This window comes from Staurois parvus, unplaced genomic scaffold (genome assembly GCF_062004578.1).
Source record: "Staurois parvus isolate SC_StPar_1 unplaced genomic scaffold, SC_StPar_1.0 ptg000635l, whole genome shotgun sequence".
Lineage (NCBI taxonomy): Eukaryota > Metazoa > Chordata > Amphibia > Anura > Ranidae > Staurois > Staurois parvus.
This window is the reverse complement of record NW_028318431.1, coordinates 4264432-4286211: the sequence shown is the minus strand read 5'-3', so window position 1 is coordinate 4286211 and position 21780 is coordinate 4264432. Positions and strand designations below refer to the sequence as shown.

Genomic DNA, 21780 nt, shown 5'->3' with positions numbered 1-21780 from the left:
AAAAGGTGATTATGTTATTTTCTTCTTTTACAGGTATAGCTTGCTGAAATATATTGTATAGACAAGGTTTCTTTAAAAGGTAGCTGCCTGTAAACCCTCTGTATGCCTTTTGTGTATTATTAAAGACCATAATGCAAATATATATATACACACACACACATAATGGGTAATGTGTTAGGAACGTAAGGATGCCCCATCGTTTGATGGAAATGAAAATTATCAGTCTACAGAGGACTGAATTCAAAGACACTCCGAAAATCAAAGTGAAAAAATTGTGCAGCAGGGGAGTCCATTGTGCTGAGATTTCATTGCAGCAACTCAAAATGGTACTCAGTAGTTTGTGTGGCCCCCACGTGCTTGTATACATGCCTGACAATGTCTGGGCATGCTCCTAATGAGACGCAGGATGGTGTCCTGGGGTATTTCCTCCCAGATCTGGACCAGGGCATAACTCATGGACAGTCTCAGGTGCAATCTGGTGGCATCAGATGGACCGAAACATAATATCCCAGAGGTGTTCTATTGGATTTAGGTCAGGTGAGTGTGGGGGCCATTCAATGGTATCAATTCCTTCATCCTCCAGGAACTGCCTGCATACTCTCTCTACATGAAGCTGGGCATTGTCGTGCATCAGGAGGAACCCAGGACCCACTGCACCAATGTAGGGTCTGACCATGGGTCCAAAGATTTCATCCTGTTACCTAACGGCAGTCAGGGTGCCATTGTCTAACCTGTAGAGGTCTGTGTGTCCCTCCATGGATATGCCTCCCAAGACTATCACTGACCCACCATCAAAACGGTCATGCAGAACGATGTTACAGGCAGCATAACATTCTCCATGGCTTCTCCAGACCCTTTCACATCTGTCACATGTGCTTAGGTTGAACCTGCTCTCATCTGTGAAAAGCACAGGGAGCCAGTGGGGGACATGTCAATTCTGGTGCTCAATGGCAAATGCCAATGGAGCTCTATGGTGCCGGGCAATAAGCACAGGGCCCACTAGAGGATGTCGGCCCTCAGGCCACCCTCATGAAGTCTGTTTATGATTGTTTGGTTAGAGACATTTACACCAGTTGCCTGCTGGAGGTCATTTTGTAGGCAGTGCTCATCCTGTTCCTCCTTGCACAAAGAAGCAGATACCGGTCCTCCTTATGGGCTAAGGACCTTCTATGGCCCTGTCCAGCTCTCCTAGAGTAACTGTCTGTCTCCTGGAATCTCCTCCATGCTCTTGAGACTATACTGGAAGACACAGCAAACTTTCTGGCAATGGCACGTATTGATGTGCCATCCTGAAGGAGTTGGACTGCTTGTGCAACCTCTGTGGGATCCAGGTATCGCCTCATACTATCAGTAGTAACACTGACCCTAGCCAAATGCAAAACTAGTGAAAAACAGTCAGGAAAGATGAGTAGGGAAAAAAATGTCAGTGGCCTCCACCTGTTTTGGGGGTCGTCTCATTGTTGCCCATCTATTACACCTGTTGTTAATTTTGTTAACACCAAAGCAGATGAAACTGATTAACAACCCCCTCTGCTACTTAACTAATCAGATCAATATCCCAGGAGTTTAATTGACTTGATGCTATACTGATTAAAAAGTATTCTTTTAATTTTTGTGAGCAGTGTATTTGTTTATTTATTTTTTTGTTTGTTTGTTTCATTTGAACACACCACAGCCCAAATATAGTGTGATATAATTGATCACATAATGTATTTGCATTTTAAATACACGAATCTCGAGTTTTAATGGGCCTTAATATATGAGCTCAGAGATCCGCGTAGAATAAAGAAAGTCATAAAAATAGGATAGCAGTCACCAATTTTGATTGTTCTGTCTATTTGCAGCAGCAGAAACTCCCAGCTGATCATTGTTAGATGACAGGTTATGAGCTGAGCTGTGTTGGGTATTTTCAGAAGTTCATTATGGATGCTGCCTAGATAAGCCTGCTCACTGCCTCTGAAAAAGCGTACATGGTGATAAAGTGCTCATAGAACAGATCAAGCCCACATTCCTGGACATCATCTAATGATGAATGCTTTAAAACCATATTTACATTTATCTTTAACAATTAAGTTGTAAACGGCAAAAAAGAAAGCTGATAATGAAAGGAAATCATTTTAAACATGGAGGTGATCATATAGAAGGAAAATTATTATTATTATTATACAGGATTTATATAGCACCAACAGTTTGCTCAGCGCTTTACAATATAACGGGAGACAATACAGCAACAATACAGTTCAATACAAGAGGGATTTGAGGGCCCTGCTCCTTGGAGCTTACAATCTAGGAGAATCATCAAAACGTCTTTTTTTTTTCTGTTTTGGGCAAACCAGTTTACAAATGATTTAGGTATTCATAGTGATTATTGAATACGATAGATATGGCCAGTGTAAGTGAAAGCTACTTAAGCATGTTGTTTATTTGAAAACAGGAGTGTTTGAATGCTGCATACACCCATGGATGATCACTTCCACCCTGGCCACTCAATGCTTGGTCAGTACTCTTGCAGTTTTTACAGTTGTAGGAATACATTGTTCATGTATTTTGTGCAACAACTACATTAAACAGTACATGACAGTATTTATAAGTTTGTAGCTGCATCTATGACTGTACTCTATGGGGTTTATTTACTAAAGCTGGAGAGTGCAAAATCAGCTGCACTTCTTCACAGAAACCAATCAGCTTCCAGGTTTTATTGCCAAAGCTTAATTGAAAAAGCTGATGTTAGAAGCTGATTGGCTACCATGCACAGCTGCACCAGATTCTGAGTGAACCAACTTCAGTAAATCTGATCTTATTCTTCCTGAATAAAGTTCCTGTTTCCTGTTAGCAGATAAGCAGCAGATCAACACATGTGGACCGTGCACTGTCTGTTCTGTAGGGCTGTATATATATAATCTCTTAACAAATACACTGTAGGTTACCTGCAGGTTTACAACAGCCTTTCTCTACTAATTAATTTTCTATCACTTCCTTTCTGTGGGGACCATTGCTACAGGACAGATAGTGATGGGAAATTAAAAAATTTACCGCTGTCACCAGAAAAGGAGGTAAAGGGAAATCTTGCAATGAAGGCACCCACTTCTCTGACAACTAAGAGTATATTTCCCTTCGCCTTGGATTCATTTTTCCTTCTACTTTTCTGTAGTCTCACCATGACAAGAAATTAAGGGAAATTTCCCCAACAAGCCACAGCCAAAAAAACAAAATAAAATGATGGGTTTTAACCATTCCCTCCTCTATCCAAAGCTGAAAAACACTTTCCCCTGAGTTCCTTGGCTGGTGGCACAACAAGAATAAAAAGCGAATCTCTCAATATTGGAAAATCCCAACTTTGCCGATGTGATTAGAACAGAATTTCACATATGGCGATTTCCCATCACCTCCTGTTTCAGTGACAACTGTCAACTTTTAGATTTCCCCTCCTATTCTTACCAGCAAAAGCAGACAGCAATTGATATGGGACAGATGTTCCAACACTTCCCAACTCTGTCAAAAACTGAGATTAGACTTTGGCTGCAGTGTCACTAAAAGTATCTAGATTCCACCACTGCTATTACATAGGAAGGATAATGTCTACAGTTTAGACTTTTTAACAAAAACTTGCTGTTTTTTGACCAGTTTTCTGTCTCTTGTCTAGGGTGTGGTCATCTTCTTAGTGAAGCCTTCAGACCTACGCTATGTTCTGTCAGACGCTTGGTTCCATGTATTATTGTAAGTACCCATTAAGCATGAAAACACAAACTATATTCATTGATTAAAAAAATCCCTTCTGAATATGCCACCACCCTTAGGTTATATAAACGTGTCCATAGACACAGAGTCAGGGCTTCATCCCCCTGCCGTGCCCCCTCTTCTTCCCGCCAATGGTTCCCGCTGCTATAAACCTGTCCTGTGAGGAGGGAGAGAGCTGAGAGAACTGCTGCTTTTGTGCACAGCGCTGGATCAGGATCAGGCTCAGGTAAGTATGAGGGGGGAATTGTGGACACAGAAGATTTTTTAACCTAATGCAGAGAATGCATTAAAAAAAGGCTTTAGAAGCACTATAAATAAACACCTCTTAAAAAAAAGAGTTAATAGTATTATGGCCACATATAATCAGGGGTGGACTGACAACTCATGGAGCCCCCAGGCAATAGGGGATCATGGGGCCCCTGTGTCCTTGCCCAAACTCAAAAAAGCCTATGAAAAAGGTACCAGGGGCATCTCATGGGGCCCCCTACTGACCCCAGTCCCTCAGGCAGTTTCCAAATGGTCAGTCCGCCGCTGCATATAATAATATCCAATTTAAAGTGGAACTGCACTGCATCTGAGCACCACAAACCAAAAATTCTGTATAATTAATTTTTTAATATTCAAAGCAAACTTCTCCATTCATCCATGTCTCATATTGAAAAACACCCCCTGACATTTTTGGCAGTGGCCATCTTTAGTAAGGGCAGATGACTCATATAGCATTTACATCCTGGAATCCATCTGACCTTAGCTCAGGCATAGGCTAAGCTGAGAACCCTCCCTCTCCTCCTGAAGACTCCTGGGATGTATGACATCATTTGCCTAGGCATAGAAACCAGGAAGTAACTGAAGAAACACAAACAAAAAAAGTTTATAACAAGTAAATATAATATCCACTTACCCTCTTGAGGATTTACCCCCCTTCCTTACCAGGCCATTTTTTTGTGTTACGGCACTGCGTTACTTTAGCTGACAATTGCGCGGCCGTGCAATGCTGCACCCAAATGAAATTTTACGTCCTTTTTTCCCCACAAATTGAGCTTTCTTTTGGTGGTATTTTATCGCCTGTGCGGTTTTTATTTTTTGTGCTATAAAAAAAACCCAACAATTTTGAGAAAAATACAATATTTTAGACTTTTTGCTATTAAACATGACCAGTAAAAAACTTTTAAAAATCAAATTTCATCATAAATTTACGCCAAAAAATATTCTGTTACATCTTTGCAAAAAAAAATCCCAATACATATAAATTAATTGATTTACGTGAAAGTTATAGCGTTCACAAATGGCGGTATATATATACTGGGATTTTTTTTTTCATTTTTACTAGTAATGGCGGCAATCAGCGACTTTTAGCGGGACTGCGGCGGACATTCTGATACTGGGGGGAACTGACTTGGTGTCGCTGACATCTCTAGTGATACCAATACAGTGATCAGTCCTAAAAAAAAAAGCACTGACACTGTTCTAATGGAACTGGACAGGAAGGGGTTAACATGAGGGGCGATCAAAGGGTTACCTGTGTGCTGGGAGTGTTTTACTAGGGGGCGGTGTGTGTGTGATCCACAGCAGTGTGCTGGAACTGACAGAGTGGAGAACTGTTAGTAAACAAAACAGTTTTACTCTCTGTCAGCGATCCTCAGAAATCACCGGGCGCCAGTGAGTAATTACCGGTCGGGGCCTGGTGATTGACAGCCATGGCCGCGAATGGCGGCGTAGGTAGGGCGCGCACCCCCTACCCAGAAATGCAAGATCACGTATATATACGTGATTTTGCGCACCGCTGAGGCCCTGTAGCAGTATTTCTGCTATAGGGTGGACGGCAAGCGGATATACTTTATTTATATTTATTAATGCTAGCAGCATAAGGATTAGAAGCAGTCAATGTTGATTGAGAGGGTGAAGTTCTACTAAAAGCTTTATACATTATGCTTGCTACTTGTAGTGCCCTGGCCACACTTTCTGCATATTGTGCGTCATTTGCATTTTGTAGCTGCCATTTTTGATTATGTTCTGATTGCATGGAAAATGTTTACTTCATGGTATTATGTTGCCCTCACTGTTATGCAAGTCTAGTGATGCATCTGTTACAATACTCTTTTTTATACAAAGAACAAAATAATTGATTATGCGACTAGGCATGTTTTATACTGAATATGTTTTCATTTTATTTTCCAGTTTCATACAGGCAGTTCTGGTTATCTTGTCTGTTTTCTGTTACCTTTTTGGAGTCAAAGAATACCTAGCCTTCTTGGTGTTAGCCATGGCACTAGGATGGGCAAATATGTTGTATTACACAAGAGGATTTCAGTCCCTGGGAATTTACAGTGTAATGATTCAAAAGGTAAGTGTCTCTTTCCTTTAACAGATTTTTTATATAATCTCTTGTATTGGATTGTATTTTTTAGGCTGACCATTTGATTAGAAAACAATCGAATTCCTCCATCCACATTATATAGCATGGATGGATGAATCTCCCAGCTGGGCTGTTTTATACTGACAGCCACCGCCGGCAGCTGTTGGAATGGCAGAACAGTGACTGCATCTAAATGAATGCAGCTGTTGTTTGGTCAACAAATTTTCACATGGCTTGGGTGGGAGGGGACCAACAAAGCCACCCACTAAATAATTTTTTCCAGTTCCTCAGGAATCGGAGAAACTTCATGCAAGCTCCTAATGAGCCAGTGGTGGTTATTTACTAAAACTGGAGAGTACAAAATCTGGTGTAGCTCTGCATAGAAACTAATCAGCTTCCAGGTTTTATTTTTAAAGCCTAATTGAACAAGCCAAAGTTAGAGGCTGTTTGGTTACTATGCACAGCTGCACCAATTTCTGAGTGCTCCAGTTATATTATATCTCCTACAGTTTTTCGAATTGGAATTACCATTATCAAAAATTATATGACAGGTTTTTTATTTAACCACTTCCCGTCCGGCCTATGTATATAAGCGGTCGGACAGGAGCAGTGCGGGAGCGGGTTGCCGGACACAGCGGAACACCGATCACTGTACGGGACCTCTATGTGACGTGCCGATCACGTGATCACTGATTGGCCAATCAGTGATCACATGAATAGTAGTAAGCAAGATGTCACTTCTGACATCATTGCTTACTACGTGTGAAATCTGTGAATGATCACAGAGGTCACATGGTACAAGGCTATTCACAACAGCCTTGTACCATGTGACAAGCTGTGACCAATCACAGCACACACAGTATTTCTCAATGACTGCAAGAATGCAGCCAGAGAGAAAGAGAAATTATTGCTTTTACAGCCTTTATGGGTGTAAAAGCAATCAGTGTAAGAAAAAAAAAATCTTCATCACCCCCCACAAGTAGTACAGTGTCACTATGATGACACTGTACTGCTAGGATGACAGTATGTTAAAAAAACCCATAAATAATAATATAAAAAAAAATAAAAATGTAAAAAAAAAATTTGAAAAATTATAATTTTGGGTTATATACTGAAAATATGAATACATTTTGGCCAAGATTTATGAAGAAAGATTATTTATTTGCAAAAGTTTATATAGCAAAAAAAATAAAAATCTCAGTGGTGAATAAATGCCACCAAAATAAAGTTTTATCTGTCTAAAAAAAATGCTAAAAAATTTGTATGGGTACAGTGTTGCATGACCGCACAATTGTCATTCAAAGTGTGACAGTGCTGAAAGCTGAAAATTGGCCTGGACAGGAAGGGGATAAAAGTGTCTGGGCTTTAAGTGGTTAAAGGTCACGCATCAGTTTGTAGTCACTACTTTTACATTTATGTAAACTTGAAGAATTTACATTTACCTTTCTTCTAGGTCATCCTGAACGATGTTCTGAAGTTCTTATTTGTGTACATCTTATTCTTGTTTGGGTTTGGAGTAGGTAAGTACATCTTACAGATATAAATGTTAATACTAACAAAACCAAAATTTACAAAAGAAAGCAAATTTCACTTTATTCCATAAAAGAGATAATACAAACCATAAGAGAGGCTGTACTTAGTAGTGATGATTTAAGTCATGACCAGCTCTTTATCAAGCTACGAGCAACTGCTGAACCACAATTGGCTCTATATCAAGCTAGGAGCAATTTCTTACAAACATCCAAACAGTACCCAGCTTCCTAAATAAACCAAAGCCGCACTTTATTTATACAAATTATAAAACTAAACAAAAGCAATTCTACAGATTACTATACAAAGCAATGATCACTTCAATTATGTAAAACGTCCATTAAAGTGCACTTTGTGGTCTTTCACACCATGTCATACCTGTGTCTATTACACAGGTAGCTACCTTGTTATTTCATATTTTGCATTAATGTTCCATCCAGATTGTATAATATGGAGTAACTGATGCTGGAAAGAACAAGAAGGCTGGATCACAGTACAAGTGCATTCTAAAGGTGTTCAGTAGTGTTGAGATCAGGACTCAGTGTTGACCACCTGATTTCTGCCACACCAAACTTATTTAACCAGGGATTCATAGAGCTGGCTTTGCGTACAGGAGCACAGGCAAGATGGAACAGAAAGAGCCCTATTCAAACAGACGCCACAAGTTTGGAGGTGCAAAAATTGCCTAAAATGTATTTGTATGCTGTAGAATTGACTATACTTTTCACTGGAAACACCTGAACGCGATCATTTAGAAGGATGCCAAAAAGCTTTCAGCCATTTAATTTTCTCTACATAATTTTGGAAACCAAAAGCTATTTTGAAATAAACATTTTGAAGGTTTACCAGTAATATTTTAAATTAGAGCACCCATTTCTCTTTATCAAATGGGTGAGGGTAGTTTGGAATGTATGGTATGTTGTTATAGAATCCCCATTGGCATAATTTGAATTGGACTTATCTAGTATAGCAAAGTAAACTTTTTTTTTCACATTAAAAAAAAGGGATTAAAACATTCATTTGCATTTTTTCTTAAAATAGCTCTTGCCTCCTTGATTGAAAACTGCACAGATGGTGACGAATGCAGTGCCTACAAGAGTTTCAGCACAGCCATTGTGGAACTGTTTAAGCTCACTATTGGACTAGGAGACCTGGAGATCCAGCACGATTCTAAATACCCAGTCCTGTTCCTGCTTCTTCTTATTGCCTACGTCATTCTAACATTTGTTCTTCTGCTAAACATGCTGATTGCATTGATGGGAGAAACTGTTGAAAAGATTTCAAAAGAAAGTGAACACATATGGAGATTGCAGGTGTGTATATGTGTCTGCTTTATGTTGTGTTGCTTAGTAAAACTCACACATTCTATCATTACTGCACAGAAAACATATTCTACTAAAACAACTTAAAGTGCAGAAAGAGCAATGGCATGTACTGACCTTAAGTAACCAAACACCAATCAGATATACTGTAAGAAGTGTAAATTAGGCTAATGTGCTATATGATTGACTGCACTTGGCTATTGTATATCTTATACTTACAGTATGTGTCTATACATTCTAACAACCAAGCTAACCATTTGACAGGTATTACAAAAACATAAACATCTGTGTGTGTATATATATATATATATATATATATATATATATATATACACACACACACACAGTAGTATAGCTGTACGTATATCTGCTATATTTAAACCATAACACTTGAAGCAGTGAAAACAAGCAAATTAGAGGATAGCAAATTACTATGTTACTCCTTGTTCACATTAAAACTATTTTTGCCCTTTTGACCAACATAATGGTCATCAGGTTTAACCTCCCTTAATAATCAGTCAACACCATGCCTCCCAACTATCCCTCATGTGGAACCGAAGCCCTCTGTCCCTCTTACCTCCTCAATTGTCCCCCATTTTGGACAGATGTGTAGACCTCAATAATGAATGCAATACTGAATTACCAAAAGTGTTACATTATAGTAAACCTTTTTGTCATTACATCATTGTTTTAAAAAGCCAGTATAAAGGAAACATAATGATGAAAAAAGTACTTTTGGGTTTAGCCAATAATTTTTTAAATAATTAATCTTCATCGGTCACATAAGTAAAGGCATGGCAGGAGAGGCATGGCAGGAGATGTGTCCCTTGCCTACACACTTTCTTCTAAGGGGTGTCCTTCTTTTCTATCTCAGAAAGTTGGGCGGTATGGCCAACACAGATCTACACACTAATTTATGTACTTTGTACGAAGGCATATAGCTGTGGCTTCTGGCCATTTTTGACTTTTTTACATACACAGCTGGATGCATGAACTGATATTTACTGCATGAACACTCTATTTACTGTGATAATCCTGTTGATATCAGCTGAAATTATGCTTTAAAGAGGAATTCCAGGTATGGATATTTTATACATAGTTAAATCAATCCAGAGTGGACCATTATAACTATGCCAATTCCATGTTTGGCCAATAGAAGTTGGATATCACTGACACCTCTGCTGCAGTGATTTCCTTTTCCTTCTGGGTTCTGCGCTGAGCAGCTGCCCTGCTGCATTCTGAATACAGGAGGTCGGCCACTTGGCACAGAATGCTTTGAACTTTCAGAATGAATGCAAAAAGTTATCTGATTGGGCAATTTGGAGAACATGACATCACCCCGCCTCTCTATCTTATCCAATCATAGACCAAGCTGGACCAATGTAGCTTAGTATAAAATATCAATACCTGGAACTATTCTTTAAGCAGTGAGAGACAGAGAGAGAGACACACACCGCTAAGCTGTGCTGAAGCCCACTGTAGTTGTTCAAAGAAAGAAAAACAAAATAATTTAAAACATCTTGACCAAAGGTCACATAGGCACAAATAGCCTGATCATTAATGATTAGCAGCAAAAAAACCAAAAAAACAAAAAACAAATTTAGATTAAAATTATTTCTTTTATTTTGCACTTTTAGAGAGCACGGACTATTCTGGAGTTTGAAAAGAATTTACCAATGTGGCTAAAAGCAAAATTTCAGCTTGGAGAATCTTGCACTGTATCAAAAAATGACAACAGAGCCTGTTTAAGGTAATTGCCAAAATGCCTATATTATAGTATACTTGATTGTTTTCAAGATTTTTGATTTGCTTACATTCAAACTGAAGGCTAGGTTCACACCCATTACTTTGAATGGGCTACAATGCCCCCGAGACACATAGGAAAGAAGTCCCTGCACTATTTTTGAAATTGCAGCCCGCACGACAACCAAGGTTCCCAGTACAAGTGCAATTTCCAGTGCAGGCGGCATGCCATTAGGAGTAATGGCACCTGTCCATGGGTCCCGCATTTCTCTGTGTGGGTGGTTGCAGCTGCCGGTATTTATGTGGATCCCGCAGTGGCAAAAGCCATACAGATGTGATCCTAGCCTAATTGTATCTGTGCACCACAAACACTACCTAATTCATTTTTAATATTGAAAACAAACTCACCCATCCATCTATGTTTCCATTCTTTAATTGGCCAAGGAATCAACCAATCACACAAGCAGCAGCCATTCTGAATAATGGCAGGATGAGTGAGAAAGTTTAGTTCTGTATTAAATTGGAGCATGTTTCGTTACAGAGGTTTTACATTCTCTCTATTTTTGCAAGAGTTTCCTTTAGGTTCTTAAAATTGCTTAGCTAGATAGTTAATTACGTTATCAGTCAAGGTATAAAAGTGCCCTGTGCAATTGTTTGGCAAAAAATGGATTTATCAATATAAGTCTCTAACAAAGTTACATACAAGGGATGGGATGTCTCTTATGTCTCCAATGTCTGTGCACAAATATAAGTATTAGAAGACAATGTAATGGTCTGATTTCCAATGACAGAATAGATGCTTAGCTTTTACACAAGTCATGAGTATGACTTTATACTTCCTATTCTATTGGTGATGAGGTCGGAATTTATATAAATAATTTGTTTTTTTTTATTCCTTAAACAGGATAAATGAGGTGAAATGGACTGAATGGCACAATCATGTCACCTGTATAAATGAAGAACCTGGCTTTGCAATGTTTTCAGGTATCTGAATTTGTTACGAATACATAAAAATATAAAGAAAAAAAAGATTTCCATAATACTAGTGGCAGTAATAGATAACCTCAATGGGACATTTATGGGGATGTTCAGGACCCAGAAGACCTCAAATTACACCATTATCTTTATACAGGAGTTAGTTTTATGTCATTCTTTCCAACATACTGTAAATCCACAAACTAAAGAACTAAATAATCATTTAAGGATAGTGGACAAAGTAATATAAATTACTCCTTTATGCCCCAGCAGCCAACTGTGCGTGGAGAACCATTGGTTTATAAAACATAGCAGTCATGCCAAAACAGTATACAGCTAGATTAGGTTTGTTGGTTCTCCCCAGTGCAATACATGGAAGCCAATTTCTGTGGAGTATGTCTTGCTGTGGACAAGGAGACAGCATATTCTCATTGCACATGTTCCTGGAATGGGTTCTAAAGTACCACCATCAGGACACTGGTACATGCATAGTACAGTATAAATATTTTCCAGCACACAACGGATCGTTTTTTGTTGAAGCAAGATCACATCACAAACAGAAGAGTACAATGTTTTGGAGCTGCGCAGGACTCCATCATCAGGCGTATGACATCACATGCCTGGCAAAGAGGTCCTGTGCAGCTCGGAAACGTTGCACTCTTATGTTTGTGATGTGATCTTTCTTCAATAAAAACCCTTTCAGAATTATTTTGAAGATCCATGGTGTGCTGGCAAATATTTACCCTCTACGAAGCATAACAGGTCAGGTTATGGTGATTTGGGCCAAAGGGTTCTCTGGCTAAGTCAAAAGGGATACATAACATAATATTATACTTATATGAAAAAAATATTGCATTATTTACCACACTGTACAAATGGCTTCAGTTATTCCTTTGTCATGGGAAATAACGTTTTTATGTAGAATTATGTGAACACATCCAACCCAGATCAATGACATCTTATGCTACATAGTTTCATCATTGTTATAGTTATAAAAATATGTTGAACTCCCCAGTATTTAAGATACCAATTGAACAACTAATTCACAAAATAAAAAAATATATAAAGTGCAAAATAGGAAAGAAACGTGAAGTCTTTCAAACATACATGACAGAATGTTAATTTTCAGTGCTGGAACTTTAAGGTGGGGAGTTATTGGAGCAGAACTGACTTAGAGTGCAATCCCCAACTCGGACATCCCTCACAATACCCTTCCCTGTAATCTTAACACTAACCCTCCTTGTAAGCCCCCCTGGCCGTGTAACATTCACCCAAACCCTTCCTTAAAGAGGCCTTTTTTTAAATAAAGAATAAAATTGCTGCAGGTATAAAGTGCAGACACCTAGAGGTTGATTTACTAAAAGTGGAGAGTGCAAAATCTGGTACAGCTCTGTATAGAAACCAATTGGCTTCCAGGTTTGTTTTGCCAAGGCCTCATTGAACAAGCTGAAGTTAGAAGCTGATTGGCTACAATGCACAGGAGCACCCGATTTTGCACTCTCCTCTGTTAGCAAATCATCCACTAGAGTACCTGTATCAACCTCCTATACCTTGCTGTCATTGCCAAATCTCAGGTCATTCTGATACGCAAAAACTTCACCACTTACCAAGAGTGTCAGAGTTTGCCTCCAAGCCCTTGGAAGCCCATTGGCCAAAAGGAATGTCCAGGAGCAAAAATAGGCAGGCAAACTTTATCACTGAAACCAAAAGAGTTCTTTTGAGTTAGAATGGCTGGGAATTCAGCCATAGCAAGAGGATTTGGAAGGTTGCTGCTGCTACATATCGTGTATCTGCAGCACTCTTTTTTAGATGACAGTTATTATTATTTTTATTATACAGCATTTATATAGCACCAACAGTTTGTTCAGAGCTTTTACAAAATAATGGGAGACAGTACAGTTACAATACAAATCAAGACAAGAGGATCAGAAGGGCCCTGCTCATGAGAGCTTCAATCAAAAAGGCAAGAGCAAATGACTCAAAAGGTAATGCTGCCTGGGGATCAATTGTTTGAGAGATAAAATGGCCCAGAGATGAGTTTTCAGGGATCGTCTAAACGCAGGCTAAGTAGGAGATGGCAGTACAGGTTTGGAAGTTAGGAGGGGAGTTCCAGAACGGAGAGGTTCTGATGAAGTCCTGATTGTGAGCATGGGAGGAAATGCTGAAAGACACCTCAATGAGGTCCCAGCCCCAAATCTCCTCCATCACCAATGTATCAACACAATCAGGGCTGGTGCTAGACTAATTTTAGCCCTAGGCAAGATCTGCTACTTGCACTCCCCCACCTCCTCAAAAAAATAAAACTTCACCTGGAGTTCTATTTCACCCCTCGTAGCACACATCCTCTTTCCCCTCACATTTTACACCCTAGCACAAGTCTTCTCCTCCATAAATCCCCCAATCCTACCTCCTAGCATAAGTACCCCTAAATCCCAGCATAAATCCTTCCTCTCCTCCTAATCCCCCTCCTAGCACAATTCCCATTCCCCCCTCCTAACACAAATCCCCCCACTCTCCTCTCCTAGCACAAATTCCCCCCCAAAATTTCCTCTCCTAAAATAACCCCTCCCCCATCCTCCCTCCTAGCACAAAATCCCCCCCAATCCCTCCTCCTAGTACAAAGTCCCCCGAATCCTCCTTCCTAACACAAATCCCATTAACCCCCTTTCCTAACACAATTCCCCCCTAATACCCCTTCTAGCACAACCCCCCTAGCACCCATCCTTTTCCTTCAATCCCGCCACCTAGGGCAAATTCCTCCCAATTCCTCCTCTAGCTAAAACCTCTCCAAATTACTCTTCCCAGCATGAAATTATCCCACCTTATCCAAATCCCACCCCCCTCTATTTTGCACAAATCCCTCCTTATCAGGCTTCACTGCTCCAGGCTGCTCTTCTCTTGTCCCAGTCATGAATGCGGGGATGGGAGAAGGCTATCAGCAACAAGGCACAGTGTCCATGGAAAGACTGGCCTGGGGGGGGCATAGCCCACCCAGCACCCCCCTAGGTCCAACCATAGCAGAGAGTAGGGAAACCAGCAGCCATGGCTGCGCCCTGAACACAGTATATATTCATGAATCAGAATTTCTATATACATGTTACATTTTGTTTATTTTCTAGGAATCAGCTATGCCAATTTGAATACTGAAGATGAACCTGACAGTTATGAGAATGATCAACCAGTTACCATTGAATTAAGAGATCTGGTGGAGCCGTGCATAGAGACAACAGTTTAGTATCTGGGGATGATGGAATGTTGATAGATACATCTGTAATTTACAGTATATTCAATTGAGAATATTTATTAAAACAATGCAATAAGGAACGATAATATGCAAGTGCATATAAACCAGTTTACTGAAGTCAAGTCAGTAAAAGATTCATTAAACATGGCTGCTACAAACACTGTGTATTAAACACGTTTGTATTATAATGTTACCTTGACAAACATAACACAGTCCTCATTTCCACCAGTTCCAGCAACATATATATTACTGACGATGGTAACTCCTTAAGGGGGGAATGGACATATATTTTAAGCCGAAATGATCTCCGTTAAAATTCCCTAAATACATTCCAGGTGTATCAAAACAAAAGGCATACAATGTCTTACAGTTTGTTTTATTTAAGAACCAGCCACAGTCTCTGTGGAAAGGTCTGTGTCCTGCCAGCATGCTACAGGCTGTGTCCATTGTTCTTTGGGGGTAAGCAGTGGTCTCTTTGACAGGTCTGACACACCCCCTGCTAAAGCATAGCCAGAACTGTCCAATCAGCATTGGTTTGACTCAGTAGAGAGCTTGTTGGACCTCTGCAGGCTTCTCCGCATAGAGCAAGGGTCCCACTCTGCAGCTGCTGGCAGGAGACTGGCTTTTCTGAATAGAAAGTTAAGGCTGGTAGCCACTTTGAAAAGAAAACAAACTAAGACATTGCATGCCTTTTGGCAATTAATTTAAACTACAGATTCAATTGAGTGCTAACCTTTCATTAGCAAACTTGCTAACTAATGGCACTGTGCTTACTGTGAAACTACAAATACCAGCATAGGCTGGGTATTTTGAAGAGCCATTAGTTGTCTTTGCATGCACTTAATAGAAGTGGTTCCTAGCCTTTAAAAGCTTGCAGGGCACAATCAGAAAGAGAAAAAAAAAAGAGTATTGTGAGCCACATTAAAAGTAGTTGACAGGAATACCACTGGTTTAGAACCAGTTGTTCATATTAAGGATCTGCAGGTCCTAATGCATTAGGACTTGTAGGTCATCTGAAAGATAAAGAAGCAGGAACACAAACATAGAAATACTGATGAGCTTTTTTTATTTACATTTGTAGGGGTGATTGCGCCCAGAGGGGTAAGGTTACTTGCTCCAGAGCCAATGGTCCCTTTGTATATAATATAAATACATTGACTATTCATTAACCATTACAATTAATAAGTGTGTAAACTGGGTAAAAAAAAGCATATAAGAAAATAAAAACAGATGGGTCAAAACATGTGCATTGTTCTATAATAAATGGAATGGAAGCATGCTGGACAGTTACATGAACAGACATGGTTGATCGTATAGGCCATGGGTCAGGTTTGACCATTGTACACCACCATAATTACACTATAAATTGTGCTGCTGCTTCTTTATGATTTCTAATAAATGGAGGTTATAGGTCCTGATAGTAACCAATGGTCTTACAAGGGCACTTGGGTGTTCTTTTTTCTTAGATTTTGCATGATGCCTAACTTGAATTTAAGTCAACATGTAAAACCATCTAAACTGTGAATACAAGTCAGTCTATAGTTCAATTGCCTTTTAGATATACAAATATATCTTTATATATATACACACTCCAAGACAAGAATATGTAGCAATAAAACAGAGATCGACATAAACGTTCTCAAATATATGATGTGATATATGATCATATCATATATGATGAGTGTTGTGGGTCATGGACATATTATCCATTAGGGGCTTACTACTGTCCAAGACCCCAGAGGGGAGATCTCCACCTCTGCTTTTTCTGACCATCATAATTTTAGTTTGGCTTCAGCTTAAGAAATATATTTTTCTTGTATTCCTTTGGGTAAAAAAAAACACTAGAGGGTCAGTGGCAACAAATGCATATCAGCAGCCCCATAGTAGATTGTCCATAGGAATGCATGTAGCGGTCACAGCTGGACTGGAAATGAAGTGAGATCTTCTAGGCAGTGTCAAAAAACAAAGTAAATATTCAGTGGAGGGCCAACCTAACTCATTTCACAAAAAAAGGAAATAAAATACTTTAAATTAATAGCAAATATATTAGTTTGGTGTTTGAATAATAAAGAGGTAGCTATAGGACTGTCAATTTTTGCACTATTTTTATGTTTACATTTCTGAAGGGAATGGTTTGTACTGTATTAAAATTATACTCATACTGAGTCAGTTATAAAGTGGGTTTATTCCTTTAAGTTTTAATCACTGTAGATGCATTCAGCCAAGTTGTATATTCACTCAGGCTTCTTATTCAATACCTGAAAGTCAGTTTGGGAAGTTATTATTATGAATATGGTTTCAAAAAAAGAAATGGTTAATTAAAAATATAGCTGTATGCAGGGGCGGACTGACAACTCATGGAGCCTCTGGGCAATAGGGGATCATGGGGCCCCTGTGTCCTTGCCCAAACTCAAAAAAGCCTATGAAAAAGGTACCAGGGGCATCTCATGGGGCCCCCTACTGACCCCGGGCCCTTGGGCAGTGCCCGAGTTTCCAAATGGTCAGTCTGCCCCTGGCTGTATGTATACAATGTTAATATGATGCAAGACCCACATTTTGTGTAAGGAATCAGCTGGATTAATATGTTTATGCCAGATTTTTATTAAAGTGCAATATAAAATTGCAGTACATTTCTGTATTGCATGCACATTCCCCTTTGTTTATGTCATTAAACTGCTTTTAAATTATTCTATAAAAAGAACAAAAAAACATGTTTGCCTATCAGAAATCTAGTGAACACCTAACTTCCTGTTTAATCTGACAACACAATGCTTTGGCTGAATTGAAATCCCTACCAGCGTTGTCAACCCTGCCTAGTTCTGCCTTGCTAGACTACAGAACACCCCCTCTCCTCATCTCTTGATCGGTAGTCCAGCAGAGAAGAACTGAACAGATCTACCATGATTTGGGATTTAATTGAGTTGTCAGGTCAATCATGAAGTTAGGAGCTCAGTGGATTTTTAACAGCTATTTTGATGCACTTTTTAAAAATGGGAAAACATTTATGTATTGCAGATGTTTACTAAATTTGTACTTGCAGAGTACAGCTGGCATTGCATTGTTTTCCAGCCCCTAATAGTAGGCCACAGCATTTGCCACATGGCCTACACTAGAAGCATGAGCCTGCAGTTTGATAACATTTTATTGCACCTTATATATAGTTTGTTACTTAATAATGTATAGTTATTTTGCAATGAAGTGTATTTATTTTTAGATTGCTAACCAAGCAATCCTTGCTATTTTTACATTTTGTACTAACTTTTATAGTGCTCAGAAAACAGATTTTTTTGATCCATCTGCACATCCCTGTAAAAATGTTCCACTGTTGTCCCCTTTCCCTCCGCTGTTGATACTGTGCCCATCATACATGTCTTCAGACCTTCTGGCAGCCAGTGTTGGGAGCATTAACAAGATTGTACATCGTGTTGGACCCTCCAGTGCAGTGTATGGAAATGTTTTCACATTTCCGGTGCCTTTATCCGTCTCTATCCATATTATGTATTTCAGGATTTTAATTAAACTAGCTAGCAGATTTTTTAAATGATTGGACTATGGTAAATAATATACTTTATTAAATGTTATTGTTTTGATGCAACATATATTTTAATAAGTATTTGTGATAAAGGCAAGCTGCAGCCATTTTTTTGGATAGTGGGATAAAGAGTGAACTTTTGTTGGGTCCGGACTATTGTCTGTATCCCTGTTTGCAATCTTTATTCAAAGCCAGATTTTTGTTTCAGTGTCCCCATTAGACAGATTTTCCCACAATGTTTGTGTGGTGACACCCTCTCTCACCATGAAACATGGGGCGCCTTCTGAAAGAAAGCAGAGTGAATCTCAACAGGGCCACCAAACAAACTGAGGAGAACTCTCAATGAGGACACAAACAGCAACACAATACTCTTAGAAGTACTACGAGTTTTAAAAATAGTTTAGGATGCAGTTTGGGATTTAGGCTTGGAAATATATTTAAGCGTGTATACAATCATGTCTGCTTCCTTTGATATTGGATATAATTTCCTTTCATGGACTTTAGAATGAAAATGTTTTTTGTATTACAAGGATTTTTTAATCTTATAAGAAAATATTGCTGTGCTGTTTTTCATTTTTGGCACTTTAAGTAAAGAGTACTGTGCAAATTGTAGTAACCAATCTAAATTCATCTTTCATCATACTTCAGAAAACTGAAAGCAGATTGGATTACTGCACCCTGTACAATAGTTATACCAATAAGTCTTAGAATGTTCACATTTTGAATAAGTTGTTATCGTTGTGTTTTTACTCAGCATTTCCAAATGTATTTATAAAGTAATTTTCAGTACCGCATTGTGCCATTTATATATTCATTTTTTAAACTACCTCACAATTCTGTATGGATGTTAATACCTTATAAATGTCATGTTCTTGAGAGAAAAAAAACAAAACTTTCATTTTGTATTTCTTTGTTCAATATATTTATTTTGAAAAAAATGCTTTATTATTATTATATAAAATTAGTAAGTTATTTATTGCACTTACAAAAACCAATAAAAAAAATATTTTTTAAAGTACTTTCTGGTGTTAATGATTTGCATAGTAGAAGTAAAAGCTTCTGTGACTTCGCCCATCACTTGTAAAATCTGGGACATCTGTTTTTCTTTTTTTTTGTTCTGTGAAGACTAGCATTCTGCTTCCTAACTCGGAGGAATGTTAAATAATCTGTGAGAATAAAGCTACAGTCACACAGTTCAACAATTTAGGGGCATGCCGCAGATTCCTGCAGCAAAAATCAGTGCATTCTTTCGTCTGGGGCCACAGGCATGTGCAAACAGCTGTGGCTGGAAAGCCTATACAAAGAAATGACAGGCCGACCGGAGCCACTGCTGTTTGCATGTATCCACACATCCAGTGATTACTGACAGATGAGTGACAATGGAAGCAGAAAGATTGTGTCCAGGGTCAGACATCTTTCCCTAACTGCTGGGTATGTGGATATGTGTGAACAGCAGTGACTACTGCCAGCCTGTCATTGCTTTGTACAGGCTTTCCAGTCCCAGCTGTTCACATACTACACCTGTAATCTTTGTATGCCCCTAATTGCCTGGTTGAATGTAGCCATAAAATGGTTGTAAACCCTTACATACACCCATTGAAGTGACTAGCCTCAGTTGATACACAGAGATGAAACAAATCCTCCAGGAAAAGTTGCACCAGGTCATCTGTAGCCCTCTTTTATACAGCCCTTCAAAAGTACAGACCTTACAGAATATAAAGAGAGCTAAAGTGTAATCTGAGACCTGAGTGGAGGAAATGGAAACCTTCCCCCTACACAGTCTCATATGGAAACATATGCAGCTGAGACTGTCAATTGCCTGCTGAATATTGGGAGGGGGGGCTGTCTCCCAGGATTGTCTGCTGTCAGCATAGACTGTTAGAAGCGAGTCCTGTGGATAGCAAAAGAGGAGGAGGCAGAAATAACAGTGCTGTGGATAGAAGCAAGTACACACTATAAAGGGATATGCTTTGTTCATTTTTAATTTCAGAGGTTTACAACCACTTTAGGCTGACCATTTAACCACTTGCCCTCCTGAGGCCATTTTTTGCATTACTTTAACTGACAATTGCACGGTCATGCAACCCTGCACCCAAATGAAATTTACGTCCTTTTTTTTCTCCACAAATTGAGCTTTCTTTCGGTGGTATTTGATCGCCTGTGTTTTTTATGCTATAAAACAAACAAAACAAAAAACCCAACAAATTTGAGGGAAAAAAAAACCCACAATATTTGACTTTTTGCTATTAAAAAGTCATCATAAATTTACGCCAAAATATATTCTGCTAAAAAATGTATGTCCTTGCTAAAAAAAAAAAAAAAAAAAAAAAAAAAAAATCACAAGATGTGTAACTTAATTGGTTTACGTGAAAGTTATAGCTTTTTACAAATGATGGTATAGATACTGGAATTATTTGTTTGGGTTTTTTTTTTTTTTTTTTTTTTTTACTAGTAATGGCGGTGATCAGCAACTTATAGCAGGATTGTGGCACGCATTCTGGCACTGGGGGGGGTGTCACGATCACAGCGTCAGACCCCAGACCTCACCAAACTCGTGACCGAAGGACTAGCCGATCTAAAACCGTGATGTCACGTGCGTAACAATGCCACACCCAGGTGCACCCTGCACAACGATTTTCCAGCTAATTGGACCACATCGACGTACCAGCAGCCTAAGCGATTGTTACTTGGTCAGGTTAATTACGCAATTAACCCTTCACACTGCCACCACCTCCTTTTTGTACAGAGAAAGAGGAAACTCGGCAGTCTCAGCAATAACCCTATAATGGTGGAGGTAATCGTCTGCATAACATGGTTATACAGAGGGTTAAACAAACACAGTGGCGTTCTCTTTAGAGGCACAAATTCGTAAATTGCAATAAAGCGCTATAGAAACAGTTCAACACTTTCAGAAGGAAAGATTTATTACTAAAAGGTCAAACGGGTGCAATAAAAATATTTACAGAAAAGAGGTAACTAAGATATATATAAAAACATATAGAGACTACCAGCACAGCAAAGGGATATCAGAGAGAGGTGAAAGGGTTAAGGTACTTGCCAAAGTCCTGGGTTAGCAGATCCAAGTTTCAGAGCAAAAGGGCACGGGTCTCCCCAGGTGGTATTGATGTTAAAATGGGAGATGTCTTCAACCACACGCTTAGGCCTGACAGCCTATTTTGTTGTTCCCAGCAGGGGGTGTCTCTGAAGTCAAGGACCAATACCCCGTTTAGGGCTTGTAGGTATGGGCGGATACCTCAACTGGAGCCAAAATCTCTCTTAACTCATATTTTGGCCCATATCTTTTCCTATGCACAAATGACATTCCACCTGCTGGTAGATT

The 21780-nt window shown here is 39.1% G+C and overlaps 1 protein-coding gene across 1 annotated transcript in view; it reads left to right on the top strand.

Annotated features, from left to right (window-relative positions):
• LOC149449188 (transient receptor potential cation channel subfamily V member 3-like) overlaps positions 1-19458 on the top strand; it is a 34706-nt gene extending 15248 nt beyond the window's left edge. Inside the window, exons 10-16 of the mRNA XM_089693672.1 lie at positions 3644-3717; positions 5917-6082; positions 7548-7614; positions 8666-8937; positions 10584-10696; positions 11594-11673; positions 14784-19458. Of these exons, the coding sequence (XP_089549798.1) occupies positions 3644-3717; positions 5917-6082; positions 7548-7614; positions 8666-8937; positions 10584-10696; positions 11594-11673; positions 14784-14899 (888 nt within the window). The 3' untranslated portion in view covers positions 14900-19458. The remainder of the gene's footprint in view (positions 1-3643; positions 3718-5916; positions 6083-7547; positions 7615-8665; positions 8938-10583; positions 10697-11593; positions 11674-14783) is intronic.
• The last annotated feature ends 2322 nt before the right edge of the window (positions 19459-21780 follow it).